The sequence below is a fragment of the Ranitomeya variabilis genome, chromosome 1 (assembly GCF_051348905.1).
Source record: "Ranitomeya variabilis isolate aRanVar5 chromosome 1, aRanVar5.hap1, whole genome shotgun sequence".
In the NCBI taxonomy this organism is placed as follows: domain Eukaryota; kingdom Metazoa; phylum Chordata; class Amphibia; order Anura; family Dendrobatidae; genus Ranitomeya; species Ranitomeya variabilis.
In genome coordinates, this window is record NC_135232.1 from 881,066,345 (window position 1) to 881,087,377 (window position 21,033).

General features: G+C 46.7%; 1 protein-coding gene across 2 annotated transcripts in view; it reads right to left on the bottom strand.

Annotated features, from left to right (window-relative positions):
- Positions 1–19,167, bottom strand: part of BDH2 (3-hydroxybutyrate dehydrogenase 2) — a 47,568-nt gene extending 28,401 nt beyond the window's left edge. Inside the window, exons 1-3 of one of the 2 annotated variants that reach the window (XM_077278090.1) lie at positions 19,050–19,167; positions 13,702–13,778; positions 318–396 (exon numbers count right to left, since the gene is read on the bottom strand). In XM_077278090.1, coding sequence (XP_077134205.1) covers positions 318–396; positions 13,702–13,773 — 151 coding nt within the window. In that variant the 5' untranslated portion in view covers positions 13,774–13,778; positions 19,050–19,167. Of the gene's footprint in view, positions 1–317; positions 397–13,701; positions 13,779–18,952 lie in introns of both variants that reach the window. The other variant, XM_077278098.1, reaches the window with a different exon arrangement.
- Between the last annotated feature and the right edge of the window lie 1,866 nt (positions 19,168–21,033).

The following is a 21,033-nucleotide window of genomic DNA, read 5'->3' on the forward strand; positions in this document are numbered from 1 at the left end:
AGAGGTAAGGTTTCTCCTTGTGGAGAGTGACATGCCAGGTCTGTCATGCCAGTATGAGGAGGCTTAAGCGCCAACAGGTGGCACTAGAGTTCAAGCCCTCTTCCTCTCTGAAACGACAATTTGCATATTCAGGATCCTGGCACATTTAGCTTGATAAATATGCCCCAATGTCTGAGGTCAGATTTACAGGACCAATTACAATGTATTGCAAAGCCAACCCCAGCAACAGATAAATGATCATCTGGCATCCCCTTCATTTGGGAAACCCTATGACATCAATTTGGGGGTGTAATTCACAATGAAGTGGCGGTAACAACCTTTGTACGATTCTAGAGCCTTCAATTTCTCTTCATTGACATCCGTTGCTATCACCTTTGCTCCTTCTTTAGCAAATGCCTAAAAACAACAAAAAGAGATACCGTAGTACTGTCATTTCCATAGTATCAATTACCAACAATGACCAGAAGACACAAATCCATCTTGTGCAATTCAGATTCTTAGTAGTTGGACATGATAAACTTGATGCCTATTAGGCCATGTTCACATGATGTGATCACATTGCGTTTTGTTGCTAGGATTTTTTTGAAATTTTCAAAAATCGTAACAAAAAAGGCAGCGGAATCTCATAATGTAACATGGCCTTATAGGTATGAAGACATCCAAACAATGTAAGCATCTCATAGTCTTACCCTTTTAGGGCCTAGCTGCTTTTAGCCCTTAGAAGGATTTTCCCCAGGCCAGGGAAGAGTTCTTATTAGTTCATGCCATTATAATAATAATAATTTTATTTATATATCGCTAACATATTCCGCAGCACTTTACAAATTACAGAGGGGACATGTACAGACAATAGATATTACAGCATAACAGAAATCACAGTTCAAAACAGATACCAAGAGGAGTGAGGGCCCTGCTCGCAAGCTTACAAACTATGAGGAAAAGGGGAGACACGAGGTGGATGGTAACAATTGCTTTACTTGTTCGGACCAGCCATAGTGTAAAGCCCCCGTCACACATAGCGAGATCGCTAGCGAGATCGCTCCTGAGTCACAAGTTTTGTCACGCAACAGCGACCTCAGTAGCGATCTCGCTATGTGTGACACGTACCAGCGACCAGGCCCCTGCTGCGAGATCGCTGGTCGTGTCGGAATGGCCTGGGCCGTTTTTTGGTCATTGAGGTCCCGCTGACAATCGCTGAATTGGTGTGTGTGACACCGATCCAGCGATGTCTTCACTGGTAACCAGGGTAAACATCGGGTTACTAAGCGCAGGGCCGCGCTTAGTAACCCGATGTTTACCCTGGTTACCAGCGTAAATGTAAAAAAAAAACAAACAGTACATACTGACCATCTGATGTCCGTCAGGTCCCTTGCCGTCTGCTTCCTGCTCTGACTGAGTGCCGCCGTACAGTGAGAGCAGAGCGCAGCGGTGACGTCACCGCTGTGCTGTACTTTCACTTTCACTTTGCGGCGCTCAGTCAGTGTGGGAAGCAGACGGCAAGGGACCTGACGGACATCAGATGGTGAGTATGTACTGTTTTTTTTTTTTTTACAATTACGCTGGTAACCAGGGTAAACATCGGGTTACTAAGCGCGGCCCTGCACTTAGTAACCCGATGTTTACCCTGGTTACCCGGGTGCTGCAGGGGGACTTCGGCATCGTTGAAGACAGTTTCAACGATGCCGAAGTCGTTCCCCTGATCGTTGGTCGCTGGAGAGAGCGGTCTGTGTGACAGCTCCCCAGCGACCACACAACGACTTACCAACGATCACGGCCAGGTCGTATCGCTGGTCGTGATCGTTGGTAAATTGCTATGTGAGACGAGGCCTTAAGGATCAGGTGTTCATGTAAAGCTGCATGAACCAGTTCACTGCCTAAGGGTAAGTTCACACAGGACTTTTTTGCTGCGTATTTTTGCTGCGTTTATTTATGCTAATTTTCAGCTGCTTTTCACAGTACCAGCAAAGCCTATGAGATTTCAGAAATCTCATGCACACACAATGGTTTTTGTTTGATCAGTATTTTGTGCTTTGCTGCGTTTTTTTGACATAGAGCATGTCACTTCTTTCAGCGTTTTTGCTGGATTTTTTCACCCATTGACTTGAATGGGTGTTGAAAAAAACGCAGCAAAAACGCAGGTATCATTATTAGCTGCATTTTTGCTGCTGCAAATCCAAAGACATTAGCCTGGAAAAAGAGAAAAAAAAAACGCACCAAAAAAATGCACCAAATACGCAACAAAAAACGCACCAAAAACGCACCTATAAGCAGCTGAAAATTAGCATAAAAAAACAGCAAAAATACGCAGCAAAAAAGTCCTGTGTGAACTTACCCTAAGTATGTTGCAGTACAGACACAGAGGGCTATTAACTGTATAAAGCGTATGAGAACATGATGCGAGGAACCTGATTATGGTTTAAGTTTTTTTTTTGAATGGGCCACACAGGGATAGTTAGGTTAATGCATTGAGGCGGTAGGCCAATCTGAACAAATTAGCTTTCAGGGCACGCTTAAAACTGTGGTGATTGGGGATTAATCGTAAGCACGTGTAAAGTCTTGGAGACGGGAGTGGGAGGTTCTGATTATTGAGGATGCTAACCTGAGGTCATTAGCGGAGCGGAGGGCACGGGTAGGGTGGTAGACTGAGACAGAGAGGAGATGTAGGGTGGTGCTGAGCCATGGAGAGCTTTGTGGATGAGGGTAGTAGTTTTGTACTGGATTCTGGAGTGGATGGGTAGCCAGTGTAATGACTGGCACAAGGTAGAGGCATCGGTGTAACGGTTGGTGAGGAATATGATCCTGGCAGCAGCATTCAGGACAGATTGGAGCTGGGAGAGTTTGGTAAGAGGGAGGCCGATTAGTAGAGAGTTACAATAGTCCAGACGAGAATGAATAAGTGAAACAGTAAGAGTTTTGCAGAGTCGAAAGTAAGAAAAGGGCGAATTCTAGAAATGTTTTTGAGATGCAGATAAGAAGAGTGAGCCAGTGATCTGATGTGGGGGGTGAATGAAAGCTCGGAATCAAGTATGACCCCAAGGCAGCGGGAATGTTGCTTTGGAGTAATGTAACGGAGATGGCAAGGTCAGGCAAAGGTAGGTTAGTAGAGGGAGAAAACACGAGGAGTTCAGTTTTTGACAGGTTCAGTTTCAGATAGAGGGAGGACATGATGTTAGAGACAGCGGCAAGACAATCACTGGTGTTTTCTAAAAAGGCAGGCGTGATATCTGGAGAAGAAGTGTATAATTGGGTGTCGTCAGCATAGAGATGGTACTGGAACCCAAATCTACTGATTGTTTGTCCAATAGGGGCGGTATACAAAGAGAAGAGGAGGGGGCCTAGGACTGATCCTTGAGGAACCCCTATAGTAAGGGGAAGGTGAGAGGAGGAGGAACCAGCAAAAGATACAGTGAAGGATCAGTCAAGAGAGATAGGAGAACCAGGAGAGAATGGTGTCCTTGAGGCCGATGGAGCGGAGCATAGTGAGGAGGAGCTGATGATCCACAGTGTCGAATGCGGCAGAGAGATCCAAGAGAATTAGCATGGAGTAGTGACCATTAGATTTAGCTGTTATTAGATCATTAGAGACTTTGGTGAGGGCAGTTTCAGTAGAGTGTAAAGAGCAGAAACCAGATTGAAGAGGGTCGAGAAGAGAGTTATCTGAGAGATAGCGGGCAAGACGGGAGTGGACCAGGCGTTCGAGGAGTTTAGAGATGAAGGAAAGATTAGAGACAGGTCTATAATTAGCGGCACAGTTTTGATCGAGGGAAGGTTTTTTAAGTAATGGATGTATGATGGCATGCTTAAATGAGGAGGGAAAAATACCGGAAGTGAGAGAAAGGTTGAATATTTTTGTTAGGTGAGAGGTGACAGCCGGGGAAAGGGACTGAAGGAGATGTGACGGAATGGGGTCACTGGTGCAAGTGGTTGGGTGAGAAGATGCAAGGAGCCTGATTACTTCTTCTTCTGTAACTGGTTCAAAGTCAGAGAGTGAACTAGATGCAGTGGGGGAGGGAGGACAGTGCATGGTATGAAGGGATTAGGAGATAATTTCCTGTCGAATGTGGTCAATTTTTTCATTGAAGATCGTCAGAGCGGAGATCCGTGGTTGGGGCCTGCAATCTTGGGTTGAGTAGGGACTGGAAAGTGTCAAAAGAGACGTTTAGGGTTATTGGACAGCGAGGTGATGAGGGTGTTGAAATAGGTTTGTTTGAGTGACAATGCCCCTTCAGCTTTGATTTGTTCCCGCAGTTACACAGAAGCACTGTCCAACTGAATGGCGCTGGTTGGAAATTGCTGCTCTGCAGGGAACATTCCAGAATAGTCCACAGTGCTCCACACATTGTCCCAGCTCCTTCACTCCAGTGACTGGTGGGAATCCCAGCCGTCGGACTGCCAGTGATTAGCAGATTTTTTGCTTCCCCACATTCCATCAACCTGTAGTAGATGTAAGTTTTTCAATGGTTATTTGATAGTGTATTTCTAAAATCCTATTTACAGTTTTTCTTTTTGGTGCACATACATTAGAATTTTTTTTTTACATATTTTTTATCGGATATTAGCAAAAGCTAAATGCCAAGGTCATGTCATTGGGTGTTTAAAAAAAAAGGAGCATCGTGCCTACAAAGGGGTATTCTGGGCCTAAATTTCTTTAGCGGCTTGTGTTAAGTTCAAAAATTAAAAAGAGCTCATACTCATCCGCCGCTGCTCCAGCAACACCTCTCCACTGCTGCTACAGTCTTTGTTTACAGGCTACATCACCGCTGCAGCCAGTCACTGAGCTCAGCAGTTCGTACTGCCTACTTCGGCAGAGCCACTGTAGTGGTGATATATACTGTAACCATAACGACATCCCTGCAGCTTGTAATCAAAGACTGGAGCAGCGGCCAAGAAGCATTGCTGTTTAGATTACGGTATTTTAAACATAGTAGCGATACGAGGTCTTTTCTGCAGACTGAATTGTAGTTTGGAATGACACCATTCATTTTCCCACATAATGTACTGAAAAACAGGAAAAAAAATCCCAACTGGGATGAAATCATAAAAAAAGACATAATTCTGCCATAGATTTTTTGGGATTGTGTTTTTACAACATTCATTGCAAAAACAGGATTTTTGGTTGCTTACCGTAAAATCTGTTTCTCGGAGCCTTCATCGGGGGACACAGGAACCATGGGTGTATGCTGCTGCCACTAGGAGGCTGACACTATGCACAAAAAAGTTAGCTCCTCCTCTGCAGTGTACACCCCACCGACTGGCATTGTACGCTTCAGTTAGTGAGAAAGCAGTAGGAGAAAACCAGTAAGGTTGAAACATAACCACTAACATGAGAACTGTAAACATGAGAACAGTCATAGAACACAGAACAGCGAAAACTAACATGGGAGGGAGCTGTGTCCCCCAATGATGGCTCCGAGAAACAGATTTTACGGTAAGCAACCAAAAATCCTGTTTTCTTTATCGCCTCTCATTGGGGGACACAGGAACCATGGGACGTCCCAAAGCAGTCCCTGGGGTGGGAAAAACAGACTTCCATCAGGTCAGAGGACTCACCACTGCCACCTGCAAGATCCTTCTGCCTAGGCTGGCGTCCGCCGAAGCGTAGGTATGGACCTTGTAAAATTTGGCAAACGTGTGGATGGAAAACCAGGTTGCCGCTTTGCAAAGCTGTAGGGCGGAAGCCCTGTGGTGCACCGCCCAGGGGGCGCCGACTGCCCGGATAGAGTGAGCCTTTATCCCGGGGGTGGGGTGGGGTTGGGGGGTCTGGGCACTCTGTTCTTGACCCGGTAAGCCTCCAGAATTGCCGTTCTGATCCAGCGAGCAATAGTCGCCTCTACGCGTGCCATCAGGAATGACGAAAAAATAATCCGTCTTCCGGAAAGCGGACGTTCTATCCAGGTAGATCCTCACTGCCCTGACGAGGTCCAGCTTGTTCAACGATCGCTCCAGAGGATGAGTCGGAGCTGGACAAAAAGAAGGTAGAACGATGTCCTCGTTGAGGTGGAAACCACCTTAGGAAGGAAGGAAGGAGGTGGAGGCCTGAGGACCACCTTGTCCTGGTGAATGACCAAGAACGGAGGTCGGCAAGAGAGGGCCGCCAACTCGGAAACGCGGCGGATAGAAGTAATGGCCACAAGAAAGGCCACCTTCCACGAAAGAACTGACAGGGGAATCTCCCTGAGAGGCTCAAAGGGGGAAACCCTCAAAGTCCAGGACCAGATTTAAATCCCATGAATCCACCGGGGCCCTATACGGAGGGACAGCATGGGCTGCTCCCTGAAGGAAGGTCTTAACCTGTGGCCGAGAAGATAAAGTTTTCTGAAAAAGGATGGAGAGCGCAGAAACCTGGCCCTTTAGGGAAGTAAGAGCAAGGCCCGAATCCAGTCCTGCCTGAAGGAAGGCAAAGATGGAACGTGGTTGGACTCACACCAACGGAAGTAGGCCTCCCAGGTACGCTAGTAGATCCTGGAAGACGAAGGCTTCCGAGCCTGGATCATGGTGTAAATCACCCGGTCCGAAAGGCCGGACGCTCTTAGAACTGCGGTCTAAACAGTCAAGGAATGGCCAGAGCGTCGACGCCCACTGCAAGAGGATCGCGAGACCTGGAGACGAACTGAGGAACCTTCCTGTTCGTTCGAGACGCCGTGAGGTCCACGTCCGGAGTCCCCCATCGAAGACAAATCTGATGGAAGACTTCCTGGTGCAAGGACCATTCTCCTGCCGCGAAACCCTCGCAGCTGAGGAAGTCGGCGGCCCAATTGTCCACACCGGGGATATGCACCGCGGATATCACCGGCACCGTTGCCTCTGCCCAGAGGAGGATCTTGGATACCTCGGCAAGGGCCAAGGAGCTCAGAGTCCCCCCCTGGTGGTTGACGTAAGCCACAGCCGTGGCGTTGTCCATCTGGATTCGGATTGGTAGGCTCCTGAGAATCCTTTCCCAGTGGTGGAGGGACAGAAAGATGGCCCGAATCTCGAGGACATTGATCGGCAGAGTTGACTCCTGCGCCGACCAATGGCCCTGAACCGTCAGGTGGCGAAACACCGCACCCCAGCCGAGCAGGCTGGCATCCGTCATCACCACCTGCCAGTGAACTGGAAGAAAGGACCTGCCCTGGGAGATGAGAGGTGACGTCAGCCACCAGTTGAGGGACCGTTTGACCCGGGGAGAGAGTCGGATCGGACGATCCAGGGAGAAGACAGACCTGTCCCACTGAAACAGAATGGCTTGCTGAAGGGGTCGCAAATGGAATTGGGCGAAGGGAATCGCTTCTAATGTTGCTACCATCCTTCCCAGAACCTTCATGGCCGATCGCAGAGAGGGAGGCCGAGGACCCTGGAGCAAGCGTATGTCCCAACGAAGGATGGATCTCTTGTCTTCGGGAAGGAAGACTTTGGTCTGATGAGTGTCGAAGAGCATGCCCAGAAAGATGATGCGCTGAGAAGGAATAAGGCAGGACTTCTTCCGGTTGACTAGCCACCCGAAACGGGCTAGGGTGTCGAAAACAATGAACAGGCTTTCGTGAGCCTGAGAAAAGGACGGAGCCTTGATGAGGATGTCGTCGAGGTATGGAAACAGAACCAGGCCTCTGACCCTCAAGATGGCCATCAGCGCCGCCATGATCTTTGTGAAAACTCTTGGGGCAGTTGCAAGACCGAACGGCAGGGCGACGAACTGAAAATATTCCTGGAGCACAGCAAAGCGCAAGAAATAGTGATGTCCTGGGAATATCGGGACATGGAGGTAGGCGTCCTGAATATCTATGGAACACAGAAATTCCTGAGCCTCCATGGAAGCAATTACTGAACGAAAGGATTCCATCCTAAAGTGCTTCAGACGAACTCTCTTGTTCAGCAATTTGAGGTCCAGAATGGGACGAACCTTGCCGTCTTTTTTCGGTACCACAAAAAGATTCTAATAGAACCCTGTGAACCGTTCTTTTTCTGGGATGGGAACGATTACCCCGGCTTTGAGGAGAGAAGAGATGGCTGCGAAGAAACCCGGAACTAGAGCGGGGTCTCTTGGAGGTTGGGACTCAAAGAAACGATCCTGGGGTCGTGAAACGAACTTTATCTTGTATCTCGAGGATACAACTTCCCTGACCTATGCGTCCTCTACTGAGGAGATCCAGATGTCCCTGAAGAAGAGGAGACGACCACCCAGCTTGGGAGGTGGGCTGGGGTCTTGCCGAGAGTCATGCCGAGGTGGATCTTCCAGCCCTGGACCTGGAGGATCTACCCTGGGAGTAGCGAGAACGCCAGGAAGAAGTGGGTCTAAAGGATACTGCCTTCTTCTCTTGACGTGCCTGTGGCCTCTGTTGCTGCTGGGAAAAAGCGTTTGACGCCACGAAGCGACGAAAAGACCAAAATTGCCGTCTAGTAGGAGGGCGACGAGGTTTAGCCTGGGGAAGGAGAGAACTTGTGCCCCCGTGGCGTCCTTAATGATTTGGTCCAGCTTGGAACCAAAGAGACGTGAGCTCTGAAAAGGCAGGCTGGTAAGGGACTTTTTAGAAGAGATGTCCGCCTGCCAGGCCTTGAGCCAAATGGTCCGACGGATGGCAAAAGCGTTGCTGGACGCCTGGGCCGCACAAGACGCGGCATCCAGGGAAGTGGAGAGCAGGTATTCACCCGCATGAGAAATCTGGTTGGCAAGCTCCGCCAGCTGTCTGGGTGGAGCCCCGTCCAAGATGCCCTGACGGAGTTGTTTGCCCATTTGGATATGGATTTAGAAACCCAAGTGGAAGCAAAGGCCGGGCATAGAGAGGAGGCAGCCGCCTCGAAGGCTGACTTCGCAAAGGACTCTATAACTCTATCATTAGAGTCTTTCAGAGATGCCCCGCCGGATAGCGGGAGGACCGTGTTGGTGGACAGCCTGGAAACTGGAGGATCCACCGAGGGAGAAGCCGTCCAATTAGCGGTGAGCTCCGGAGAAAAAGGATATAAAACCCCAAAGCGCTTTCCTCTCTGAAAGCGTCTGGTCGGATTCTCTCTTTCTCTTGTCATGATCTCCTCAAATTCAGGGTGAGGGGCAAAAAACTTGGAAGGTGGTTTTAGACCGTCTAAATGAAACCGCCTGGTCTGCGAGTTCCGTAGAGGAATCTTTGATGCCACAGGTCTAATTTATCGCTCCAATGAGGTTCTGAATGATATCCCTCATGTTGGAGATTTGGTTCGAATCCAGCTCCGAAATATCCTCCGAAGGCGGATAGGGAGGAGGACCCTGGGGAAGCCAACCGCAGAGAAGGACCGTGGGGCGAGATGGAACGGGAAGAGGACTCAGACCGTCGTTCCTGTCTGGACCGTTTGCGGCCTATAACGGAAGGCTTGGACGGGCCTCCTGCGACCCGCTGGCTACTGCGGGGGTCTGCAGGGGCAACCTATCAAGCATGGACACAAGAGTTTGAGACACCCGTGTTAGATCCGCTACGGATTGTGACAGAGAGGAAGCCCAGTCTGGGGTAGAGGCTTCGCTCTCGGGCGGAACAGCAGGGGGGTCCTGGGCGGTGGGCATAATGGGGTTGCTGCAGGCCTGACAGAGGGGAGAGGACTGACCTGACGGAAGTTTGCAGTTACAAGTCGAACACGCAAAGTGTTTGACTAAGACAGAGGAAATAGAGGCAGAAGTAGGAGGACGAGAGCGACCTCCCTTGGAAGTAGACATGGCGAACGAACCCCTGAGAAATGCCAGAAGGTTAGGGGACAGAAGAGCAGAGGAGAGTGTCAGTCTGCAGAGCAAAGCTACTCACGGCAGGCGATGCGATTTTCGGATAGAAGGCTGCACGGTTTTGAAGATGCGCTTCAGAATGATACTCAAAGCAGGGGTGCAGACAGACGGAGCAGACCTCTGGAACTCTCCTGTCCGGGACAGGCTGTGGGGCTGAGACGACCGCAGGTGTGAAGGATGCCAGGATTCGTGCTCTTGGGAAGGCGTAACAAGGCATTCCTGGTGGTGGGCAGGGCTAATTGCCTGGCCAGGAGCACCAAGATGGCGCCGGGGGCGGAGCTCGCTGAGACAGTCAGGCGGGAGAAAAGCCCACCCGAGAATGCAGGAAGTGGGCGGAGTCGGAGAGGGCCACGGGACCGGAAACGGTACGGCCGCCGGATGAGAACGGTGCGGCTGCCTGTAGGGGGCCGCGCTGCACGGACCAAAGATACAGTCGCAGACGAGGCAGCACAGCTGCCTGTAAAAAATGCGGTCGCCGGACGATCTGTCGCCCAGGTGCCAGGTAAAAAATGCGGCCGCCAGAGGAAAAGTGCAGGGCGCAGGAACAGCAGCGCGACTGCCATAGGGCGCCACGCTGCACAGAGCAAAGATGCGGCCGCAGGAGCCCATATTTCCCTGACAAGGAAGAGGATTGCGCACCCTGTAACAGGGAATCCACAGAGAACCCCCATGAGACAGAAGGGCAGGTGGGAAGGGAAAGGGATACTAACCTAAACATCCCACGCCGTCCATTACTAACCTCAAGCCGTGGAGGGTATTAGACGTCCGTGGAGCTGGACGTCCTCGTCTCCTCCAACCGACAGGCTCTGGACGGCGAGTGGGTGGGGGACGGAGGCAGGACCGGTCATCTGAGCACGCTTGTGTGGTAGGCTTTCCCAGTGACGAGTTCTTTGGTCCTGCAGTCGGATCTATAAGGATACGGGGTGGCAGTACACGCCGTACTCATAGTCCGCATTGTGGGATTACAGTTGTGACTATTCACGCTGTATCCCTCCGGAAACCTGAAAAGAAAACGACGCACATTGAGGTAGATAGGGGTCTAATAAAAGACCCGTGTCCACCTCCTACTGACACTAAGCTAAATTGGAGAGTATAATGCCAGTCGGTGGGGTGTACACTGCAGAGGAGGAGCTAACTTTTTTGTGCATAGTGTCAGCCTCCTAGTGGCAGCAGCATACACCCATGGTTCCTGTGTCCCCCAATGAGAGGCGAAAGAGAAATAAAAATGACCTGGCGACACGATTCTCCAGGTTAGTACGAGTACGGCGATATCAGACTTGTATGGATCTTTTATTCATGTGGTGAAAACAAAATATCAGAATGATTTATTGACACCACTTTGGGTTACAAATGAGGTTTTCATTGCTTTTTATTTTTTTGGGTGGTGTAGTAATAATTCTGACATTTTTTTTTATTCTATATGTCATCTACTAGTTCGGGCAGAATGGATCTAATGACAAGTTCCCTTCCAGAAGCACAGCTAGGGTAAGGTCTTCTAACATTCTGCGTAGTCCTGACTGGAACTAAAGTCTTTTTTTTAGACACTCAAACATGGCGAGAGGTTTAGTCAGAAACCACTTCAATAATTTGATAAATCGAGTATTTACGGAAGTGGTGAAGACATGCTTCAGGGTGGAGGCCGGGCCATTTTGCTGCCATTGCGCACAACTTCCATCCACAATCCACACAGGACACTGCACCACAGATTGCACACGGCACTTTATTACAAGGCTGTCTACATCCCTTTGAGTGAAGTGATTTTTGAGAATTTTGGCTACTCTCTAATGAAATGCACAGTATGTACTACTGATGAGCCTATATCAGGAGAGACGCGCCGAGTGTGGCAGACGTGATTGGTGAATACGCTAGATGTTGTGGCGAGCAATTTGTGCTTATTTTCTTCACATATTTCTGTGTATTCTGTGGTTCTTGAACCCTTGTTTGGCAGCAGCGGGTGCAGTCCAAATCCTGGGGATGTTACCTGTTGTTAATGTCTTATATTTTGCTTAGCTTCTCTTTATTCTTAACTTTTTGGATATTTGTATTAGAAATATTGTGATAAAAAATTAATAAGTTATAAAAAATGTTAACTATTTTTTTTTCACCCCTACATAACTTGAAACTGCAATCCTTTTTCATCAATTGTTCTATTATATACTGCAATAACACATTATTGCTGGAAAAAGCGCAAATCACAGTCTCCTAAACAGCTCAGGCTGGGTTTCTCTTGAGTAATAATGTGGCAGCCATGGAAGCCTTTAGTAGGTCCCAGCTGCCATGTTAGTCCAGGAGACAATGAGCACGGGCGACCTCTCCATTAAAATGTTGCTGTTAGTGATTGACAGCAGCATGTAAATGGTTAACAGCAGCAATTGGAGCTCAGCACTAACCATTACTGTAAGGGTTGAGCAGGCGATCATATTTTCTGTCCGAGTGCGATCTGACAAATATCGGTTCGCACTCAGACCAATGTTAGTCCATGAGGTCGTGCACATGACCAGTTTTTTCCTCTAATATCACTGCATGCCTCTTTTTGATCAGTTATTCAGATTCATCTTGGCCTTGCAAGTCAGATTTCCAGCTGACAGAAAGTAAACATCCAAAAAAAATCAGATCACATTATGATCACACTCTGATCAGAGTGTCATTTGCATAATCATCCAGATCGGATGAGAAATGCTACAGTCATCTGCACCTCAGGCGGATGCCGGCTATATAGCGAAACTAGCAACGGCCGTGTGTGGAGAGAGCTCATTTCGTGAGCAGGTTTCACACAATTCCGACCCACTCATTGATGAATTTATCTGCCCATGAGACATTAAGAGGTTAATGATTTCAAAGTCCTCAAGCGGATGACAGTTTCCCTCCCACATGAACAATTAAATGAATACACACTGTACGTCACAGTGCAGAAACTACTTTCAGTCCGTGATATATGGCGAAGCAATGCAACATTTTTGGACAATCACATAACGACAAGATTTACATTTTTTTTTTTTTTTTTAGATGCCTGCTCGTGAATGTATCTGTAGACAAAATCTACTGTACTGAAAATGGCAGTCTGAATTCATTTGTAAAGACTCTGGACTTCGAGGGAAGCTACAGTTAGTACAGTCTGCTAAATTGAGAATGACATAACAAAGGGATTGCCCACGCCTGTCTATGAAATAGCCTTGGAGTCAATTGTCCAATTACTTTTGGTCCCTTTAAAAACAGGGTGGCACATGTTAGGGACCTGAAACTCCTAAATCCTTCATCCAACTTTAATGTGGATACCCTCAAATGAAAGCTGAAAGTCTGAACTTCAACTGCATCTGAATTGTTTTGTTTAAAATTCATTGTGGTAATGTCTATAACCAAAATTAGAAAAATGTTGTCTCTGTCCAAATATATATGGACCTAACTGTATCAGCAGACAATGACCCACTGTTTAAGCAACATTTAAAAAAATTGTAATCTTGCAATTTTCAGACTGGCCATTGGGGCTTTTTTAGACTCATAATTCCTTTCCTTTCAGGAAGAGTTGTCAGCAGGCTCGTTATCATCAGAGGCAGGATTGCAATTATAGGTAACACCTCTATACAAAGCTAATAACAGGATCCACCAATCACCATAGGTGATTTTACTCCTGACCCTGCTCCCTCTTCTTTCACGATTACCTCTACACATGCTCAGTACAAAAGATAAGATCAGGGTATGCTCAATAAGGCTATGTACATGTATTGTTTCCTGAAAAAGCAAGAAGTTTAGTATCTAAAAAAGCCCCAGTGGCAGTGTGAAAATTGCAAGATTTTTATTTTTTATTTCTAATATGTGTGTAAAAAAATTGCTAAAAATATATTTTTTAAAAATATTTAACATGGGAACTCCTATAGTATGGATACATGGGAAAATTAATTTATGAAGTTCCTTAGATTCACCAAAAGGTGACCACACTGATCAAACCAGAGGGTGAGAAACTTATGAAGTGGCGGACTTACTATGGCAGCAGCCTGTCCAATCCCCTGTGCTGCTGCTGACAGCAAGATGACTTTTCCATCTAAGCGACCCATACTGCCTGAAACAGACCAATAGCACAGATCAATGATTACAGGTAGACTTCCACATGTACACAACACAAAAACCTTATAGTTCCAGTAGCGATATACTGGTATCAGTGGGGGCTTCGGACTAGTGGGGCCTCTCCCTACAGTCCCCGCAGCATGTCAGGGTAAGGCCGGCGTCACACTGGCGAGTTTTACGGACGTATGAGCGCAGAAAATACATCCGTAAAATACGCATAACACACGGCCCAATGATTCCCTATGTCCCAGCTCCTATCAGCCGTATTTTACTGATCCGTATTATACGGTCTATGGCCGTACAAAATCGCAGCATGCTGCGTTTGTCAGCGTATTGCGCAAATAAATCGCCAATGAAAGTCTATGGGGGCGAGAAAAATACGGATTCCACACGGACCAGCAGTGTGACTTGCGAGAAATACGCAGCGGTGTTAGTGAAAAGTCGGTAATTCAATTGCCGGCTTTTCATTTCTCCTGCCTAAACCCGACAGGATATGAGACATGGTTTACATACAGTAAACCATCTCATATCCCCTTTTTTTTTGCATATTCCACACTACTAATGTTAGTAGTGTGTATGTGCAAAATTTGGGCACTGTAGCTGCTAAAATAAAGGGTTAAATGGCGGAAAAAATTGGCGTGGGCTCCCGCGCAATTTTCTCCGCCAGAGTGGTAAAGCCAGTGACTGAGGACAGATATTAATAGCCAGGAGAGGGTCCACGGTTATTGGCCCCCCCGTGGCTAAAAACATCTGCCCCATCTGGAAGATGCGCCTATTCTGGCACTTGGCCACTCTCTTCCCACTCCCTGTAGCGGTGGGATATGGGGTAATGAAGGGTTAATGCCACCTTGCTATTGTAAGGTGACATTAAGCCAGATTAATAACGGAGAGGCGTCAATTATGTCACCTATCCATTATTAATCCAATTTTCTGAAAGGGTTAAAAAACACACACACACATTATTAAAAAGTATTTTAATGAAATAAACACACAGGTTGTTTTAGTATTTTATTGCTCTCTCAATCCAGCTGAACACCCTCGCTTGGCAAAATAATAAACCCACAAGATACATACCCTCAGATGACCTGTCACGTCCCACGAGGTAATCCATCTGAAGGGGTTAACTCAATTTACAGGCAGGAGCTGCGCTAAAGCACTCGCTCGTGCCTGTAACCCCCGGGGAATGAATGAAAGCTGAGTGATCTGTACTTACATTGAGTTGCGGTGAGGCGCCCTCTGGTGGATGAACTCATGAACTGGAGCCTTAGAAAAGTTCCCACGCTCGAGTTCATATGAGTTCATCCACCAGAGGGCGCCTCACCGCAACTCAATGTAAGTACAGATCAGATCACTCAGCTTTCATTCATTCCCCGGGGGTTACAGGCACGAGCGAGTGCTTTAGCGCAGCTCCTGCCTGTAAATTGAGTTAACCCCTTCAGATGGATTACCTCGTGGGACGTGACAGGTCATCAGAGGGTATGTATCTTGTGGGTTTATTATTTTGCCAAGCGAGGGTGTTCAGCTGGATTGAGAGAGCAATAAAATACTAAAACAACCTGTGTGTTTATTTCATTAAAATACTTTTTAATAATGTGTGTATGTGTTTTTTAACCCTTTCAGAAAATTGGATTAATAATGGATAGGTGTCATAATTGACGCCTCTCCATTATTAATCTGGCTTAATGTCATCTTCCAATAGCAAGGTGGCATTAACCCTTCATTACCCCATATCCCACCGCTACAGGGAGTGGGAAGAGAGTGGCCAAGTGCCAGAATAGGCGCATCTTCGAGATGTGTCTTTTCTGGGGTGGCTGGGGGCAGATGTTTTTAGCCACGGGGGGGCCAATAACCATGGACCCTCTCTAGGCTATTAATATCTGTCCTCAGTCACTGGCTTTACCACTCTGGCGGAGAAAATTGCGCGGGAGCCCACGCCAATTTTTTCCGCCATTTAACCCTTTATTTTAGCAGCTACAGCGCCCAAATTTTGCACATACACACTGCTAACATTAGTAGTGTGGAATATGCAAAAAAAGGGGATATGAGATGGTTTACTGTATGTAAACCATGTCTCATATCCTGTCGGGTTTAGGCAGGAGAAATGAAAAGCCGGCAATTGAATTACCGGCTTTTAACATATATCGCGCTGAATTAAATATAAATACAGAATATATATATATATGTGTCTCAATGACATATATATATATATATATATATATATATATATACTGTATATGTTTTAACGAACATTGGAGCACATAAATCCATTAGATGTCGGTTTTGCAAGCCTGCGAGAAAATATCGCAGTACGGATGCCATACGGATTACATACGGAGGATGCCATGCGCAAAATACGCTACCACACCCGGCCTACGGAGGACATACGGATCACTATTTTGGGAACATTTCTCCGTATTACGGCCGTAAAAAATGGACCGTATTGTCTTACGCTGAGTGTGACGCCGGCCTAACATATACTTGGCTGCAAGTCATGCCGCTTGTAGTTCGGGCAGCATCATCTAATACCAGGCTCCCTACAAGAAGCACAGTTCTAGGACATCTTCTTGGAGCGGACGTGCTTTAAGTGAGATTTTTAGCCAGAAACCACCTTGTTTGGGGAGATTTTTGGATGAAATCTTTTTCTGAAGCGGTTTTGAAGTGTTTTTTCTAGAACCTTCTGTTTGCAGAACAAGTTCTCATGTGATCAGCAAAGTGGATTTCACTTTAGAAATTAATACAAAGTTTTGGAGAGAATCCTCGCTAAAAACCTCTGTGTGACTGTGAACATAGCCCAGGGGCTTCTACAGACATTCGGGAGCCTTGGACTGAGTGGTATAGAGTCCACACTACTACATGGCCACTTCTTAGCTCATCCTGCAGACGTCCATGAAACGTGGTCGGAGCACGGACTGCAGCGCACAGACTCTCCGCGGCTCTCCCGACCCAAACTCGACAGCCATTTCTATGCCTATGACTTTGGATCTGGAAGCCGCAGGGTGAGTGAAGATGTGGTGGAGTAGTAGTGCGGAATCTACACCATATGTGCAGCAAACTACAGCGCGATGCGTGTGGATGGAGTTTTGGAAAATCCCAAGTGTGAAAACATTAGCGTGCTGCAGATCTTCACAGCTTCAATGTATAAGGGTGGAATCCACAGAAAATCTGCATGGGACACAAATCCACCAAGCTTGGTCTTAACTTTAGGGGTATATAGGTGTGAACCATCGGACTGCACTCAGATGGCACCAGAGTGCAGTCCGATTACCGCTCACACAGAAGGGAGAAGATGGAGAAAATTTCTCCATCTTCTCCACACCTGTTCTGTGATTCTCTCATGCGATAGAATTGGGCCACACTAAGGTGACATTAGCATAATTGGCTTGATTCACTGACATGAGATACCAGCCAACTAAAGGGAACTGAGCACTGGGTTTTTGATGCCCATCTGAGAGTAGCATGATGGGGCAGAGGCCCTGATTCCAGTGATACGTGTCACTTACTGAGCTGCTTGCTGCAGTTTTGATTAAATCACTATTTTATCTGCTGCAGATCTACCAGTTCTCTGAATGTTGTGCTCTATATAACCCCACCCACATCACTGACCTTGAGGAAGACGCTGCGGGCGTCGATACGCGTGGGTCACAACTATGACATAGCCTGTCATAAATCTACATAACCAGCGCTGCTAGGAGCCCTTTTACCACCTGGGTGCTAGGCAGGGTGAGTTGATAGAGCACACAGGGGACCTGAACTTTAGGGTTTGGTTATCCATGCTGTGTTCAGTATGCCTCTAGGTGCACTATGTGCCACCCTATTTTTGGATTTCTTGCTGTGGGGCACAGAACATTGAGGGTGCACCATTTGGTCTGTGGTATTATATAGCACCATATAACGCCCACATGCTGGTCACTATGGTTTTCATGATCTATATATTGGTTGTTTAAGGCTATGTGTTATGTTATAACATTCATTTACTACTTGTATGGACCCGTTACCCCAGGTCACATTTTTTAGGGGGTGTTTTTAAGCATGTTTTTATGTCTTTGTGTGATGTTTTCCTAAATAAAGATGTTATTTGTTTGAACTTGGATTCAGTGTGGTGATCCCAATTTTGTCTGCATACACTTTGTCTTTTTTGGTTGCAGGTTTATTAGTCTGTTAGTGATAATCTCCTGATGACAAAAGAGAGGTTATCAAAATCACAGCAAGAAGCCCAAAAAGTGATCAGAATCAGGCTCTCTGTCTCTACATTATGCAGCTCTCAGATTAGGAAGTAAAAACCTGGCGACAGATTCTCTGTATAGAGGTTTGTGGAAATCCAACAGCCCAATCCTTGTTTCCTATGTCATCTGCCGTCAGGGGCGAGTAGTGAGGCCCTTACATACATTCGGTGATCTGGTAATTATAGACCATGCACACCGTGCCCTATTCTTTCTCTATGGGACGATGGACACAGCCAGGTGCAGTACTCCGCAGTCCAATAGAGAATGGATATGGCGGAGGTGCATGCGGCTCAGCAGAGCTCCGTTCCCTCTACTACTGATAACTCATATACTGGGTGCAACCACTTTAAATCGCTAGCTATGAAATTACTGCATGGACACAGTTTTTGGTTTTACCAGTGGAATTGGCCCAAGTGGGTATGGCTGACGTGGGGGTCTTACAGGGGTCATCTGGAAACAAACACTTTATGCTTTATCCCTGTAACAGGCCCACGATATAAAACCGGTGGGGATCTGACACTGACCGACAAACAAATTACTTATTACCGATGCCGATTCCCACCGATCTCATAGCGTCCATGCTACGGCCAGCCCCCTCTAAGGCGGTCACAGGACTATACAAACATGCCCCGTGATCGGCCAACAAGGCGGGGGGCGCTTGTTCACTGGCAGATCGCGGCTTCTCTGCAAAGGGGCCTTTAAACAAATCAGATCAACCTGTAATATCATTGATGGGGGATAAATTGCCATGAAAGACCCCCAGAGTGCCTTCACTACCTGCCAGCAGGGATCAGTCTGTACAGCAGCTGTGGAACATTGTGGGGAATAAATCACTTCTGTGCTTCTAATAATATGATGCAATTAACACGTGACTAGAGGGGTCAGTATTATTAATCCTATGTACAAACCCCTGCAGCCCCCTAAAATGCACAGGACCAGTACAGACCATGCTTTTACTCCTGAGTGACTACTGGTCTCCGTAAGCCAGAAAGCTCTGAGCCGCAGCGGTATACAGCAGCGATATACATAGAGGAAGCACAGACCTGTGTACACGACCCCACGAGCGCCCAGCCGACCTTTAACCTGCAGCCAGCAATCACGTGACACGAAGCAATCAGGCCTCGCTGAATCAGCACGGCCAGAGCGTTCCTTACATGTCAGTGTCGGGCGCCATCTAGTGTTCAATGTTTGTTACTGTTACTGCAAATAATCTCAAGCCCAAAGCCGCTTAATGGTGCATCATGGCCCCCGCCAACAATGCACAGAGTATAAGGCCAGTGTTATATTCAACCCTTGGTGATCAGGGCAGGATCATTTTTTGCATCCCCCCGGAGTCATAACTTTAAAACAATGGATAAAAAATATATATAATCATATTCAACATATTGCATTACCATAGTCACGTACTTGTTACTTTGAATGACACCAAATTTCCAAACGTGCTGAAAAATGTCAAGCTTTGTGAAAAGAAAAAAAATCTGCCATTTTTTACAGACGGGCAGTAAAAAAAAAAAACAAACCAAAATGGTAACACGGCAACATTACAATGACGCACCACCCGATTTTTGAAGAATGAAAAGAGGGACAAATAATCACGATGACGCAAATCCATGCCCAGTTACCATTTCTTTCTCCCCTGGCAGGAGGAGTTGTCAGAGGGGCTCTGGCAGTGATGGACGATCAGCAGACCCAAATCTGGGACTGTCTACTGTGTTCAGGGGGCTCCGGTCCTTCGTTCAGGTCAGTGCTACCTGGCAGCTGGACAGGAGGCCGCAAATCTTTAACCTTCAGGCATCCCACCGCTGCTTTGAAAATGTAAAAATTTTCAACAAATTTCTGTTTTTTTTTCCCACAAATGTACCGTATTTTGCGGGATTATAAGACACACCCCAAATTTTGAGGATAAAAATAGGACCCCCCCTTTTTTTTGTAATAAAATGATGATGCTTCTAACAATCAGCGTCGGACTGGAGCACATTGGCCCCACCAGAGAAAATCATTCTTGGGTCGCACTATGTAGCTATATAGAAAGAAATACAAGACTACCAATTGTGCGGTAAAAAGCTCTAATATCAGGGCATAATATAAGGTAGTACATGTCTTAATTATGTAGCAGGGGTTGGGATAGCCCCCTCATAGGGTACAATGTATTCCCCTCATATAGAATAATGTAGCCTCCTCACAGAGGCATATAATGCAGCCCTCATATAGAATATCATGCAGCCCCCCATAGCACATGATGCAACCAGCCTCAGGGTATAATGTAGCTCCCCATAGGGTATAATGTAGCCCCCTCATATGGTGTCATGCTGCCCCCCTCCATGATGGTATCATGCAGCTTTCCAACATACAACCAGGACTCTGGACACTGCTCAAAAAAACAAATGGAACACTAAAATCCCACATCCTAGATGTCACTGAATTATTATTATTATACATTTTTATAGCGCCATTTATTCCATGGCGCTTTACATGTGAATACGGGGCAAATATAGACAAATACATTAAACATGAGCAAAAAACTAAGGCACACAGGTACATAAGGAGGGAGTATTGGGGGAGGATCTGAAGTGACCATTCACAGTTGACTCAGTGATTTTCAAATTGATCCACAGGGCGTTGCCGGCAACTGAGAATGACCAGACGGAGACATGTCTCTGTTTGGGGATCAACGGCAAATCACTAAACCCCCGTTTATTGTGTCATCTCTTTTATAATTTTTGCAGATTATACTTCAGCCAATTAACATAAGAACACGCTCATAGTTCTTAACCTATAAGAATGCAGGAAAACTGGAAACTACATATATGGCCGTGTCTACGTGGCATGGAAAAAAACATAACAGCCTGTACGTCAAGGTCTCATAGAACAATACACCCTCAGTCTCCTATCTTGTTCAGGTTGAAACAATCAAGGTCTCATAACAGCTATGAACTTTAGCCTAGTAACAGAATTTATCTTGTAAACAACAAAATTGAGTCGAAAAGCACAAAATGAAGCCCGCTTTAATTTTTCTTAATTTAGTCC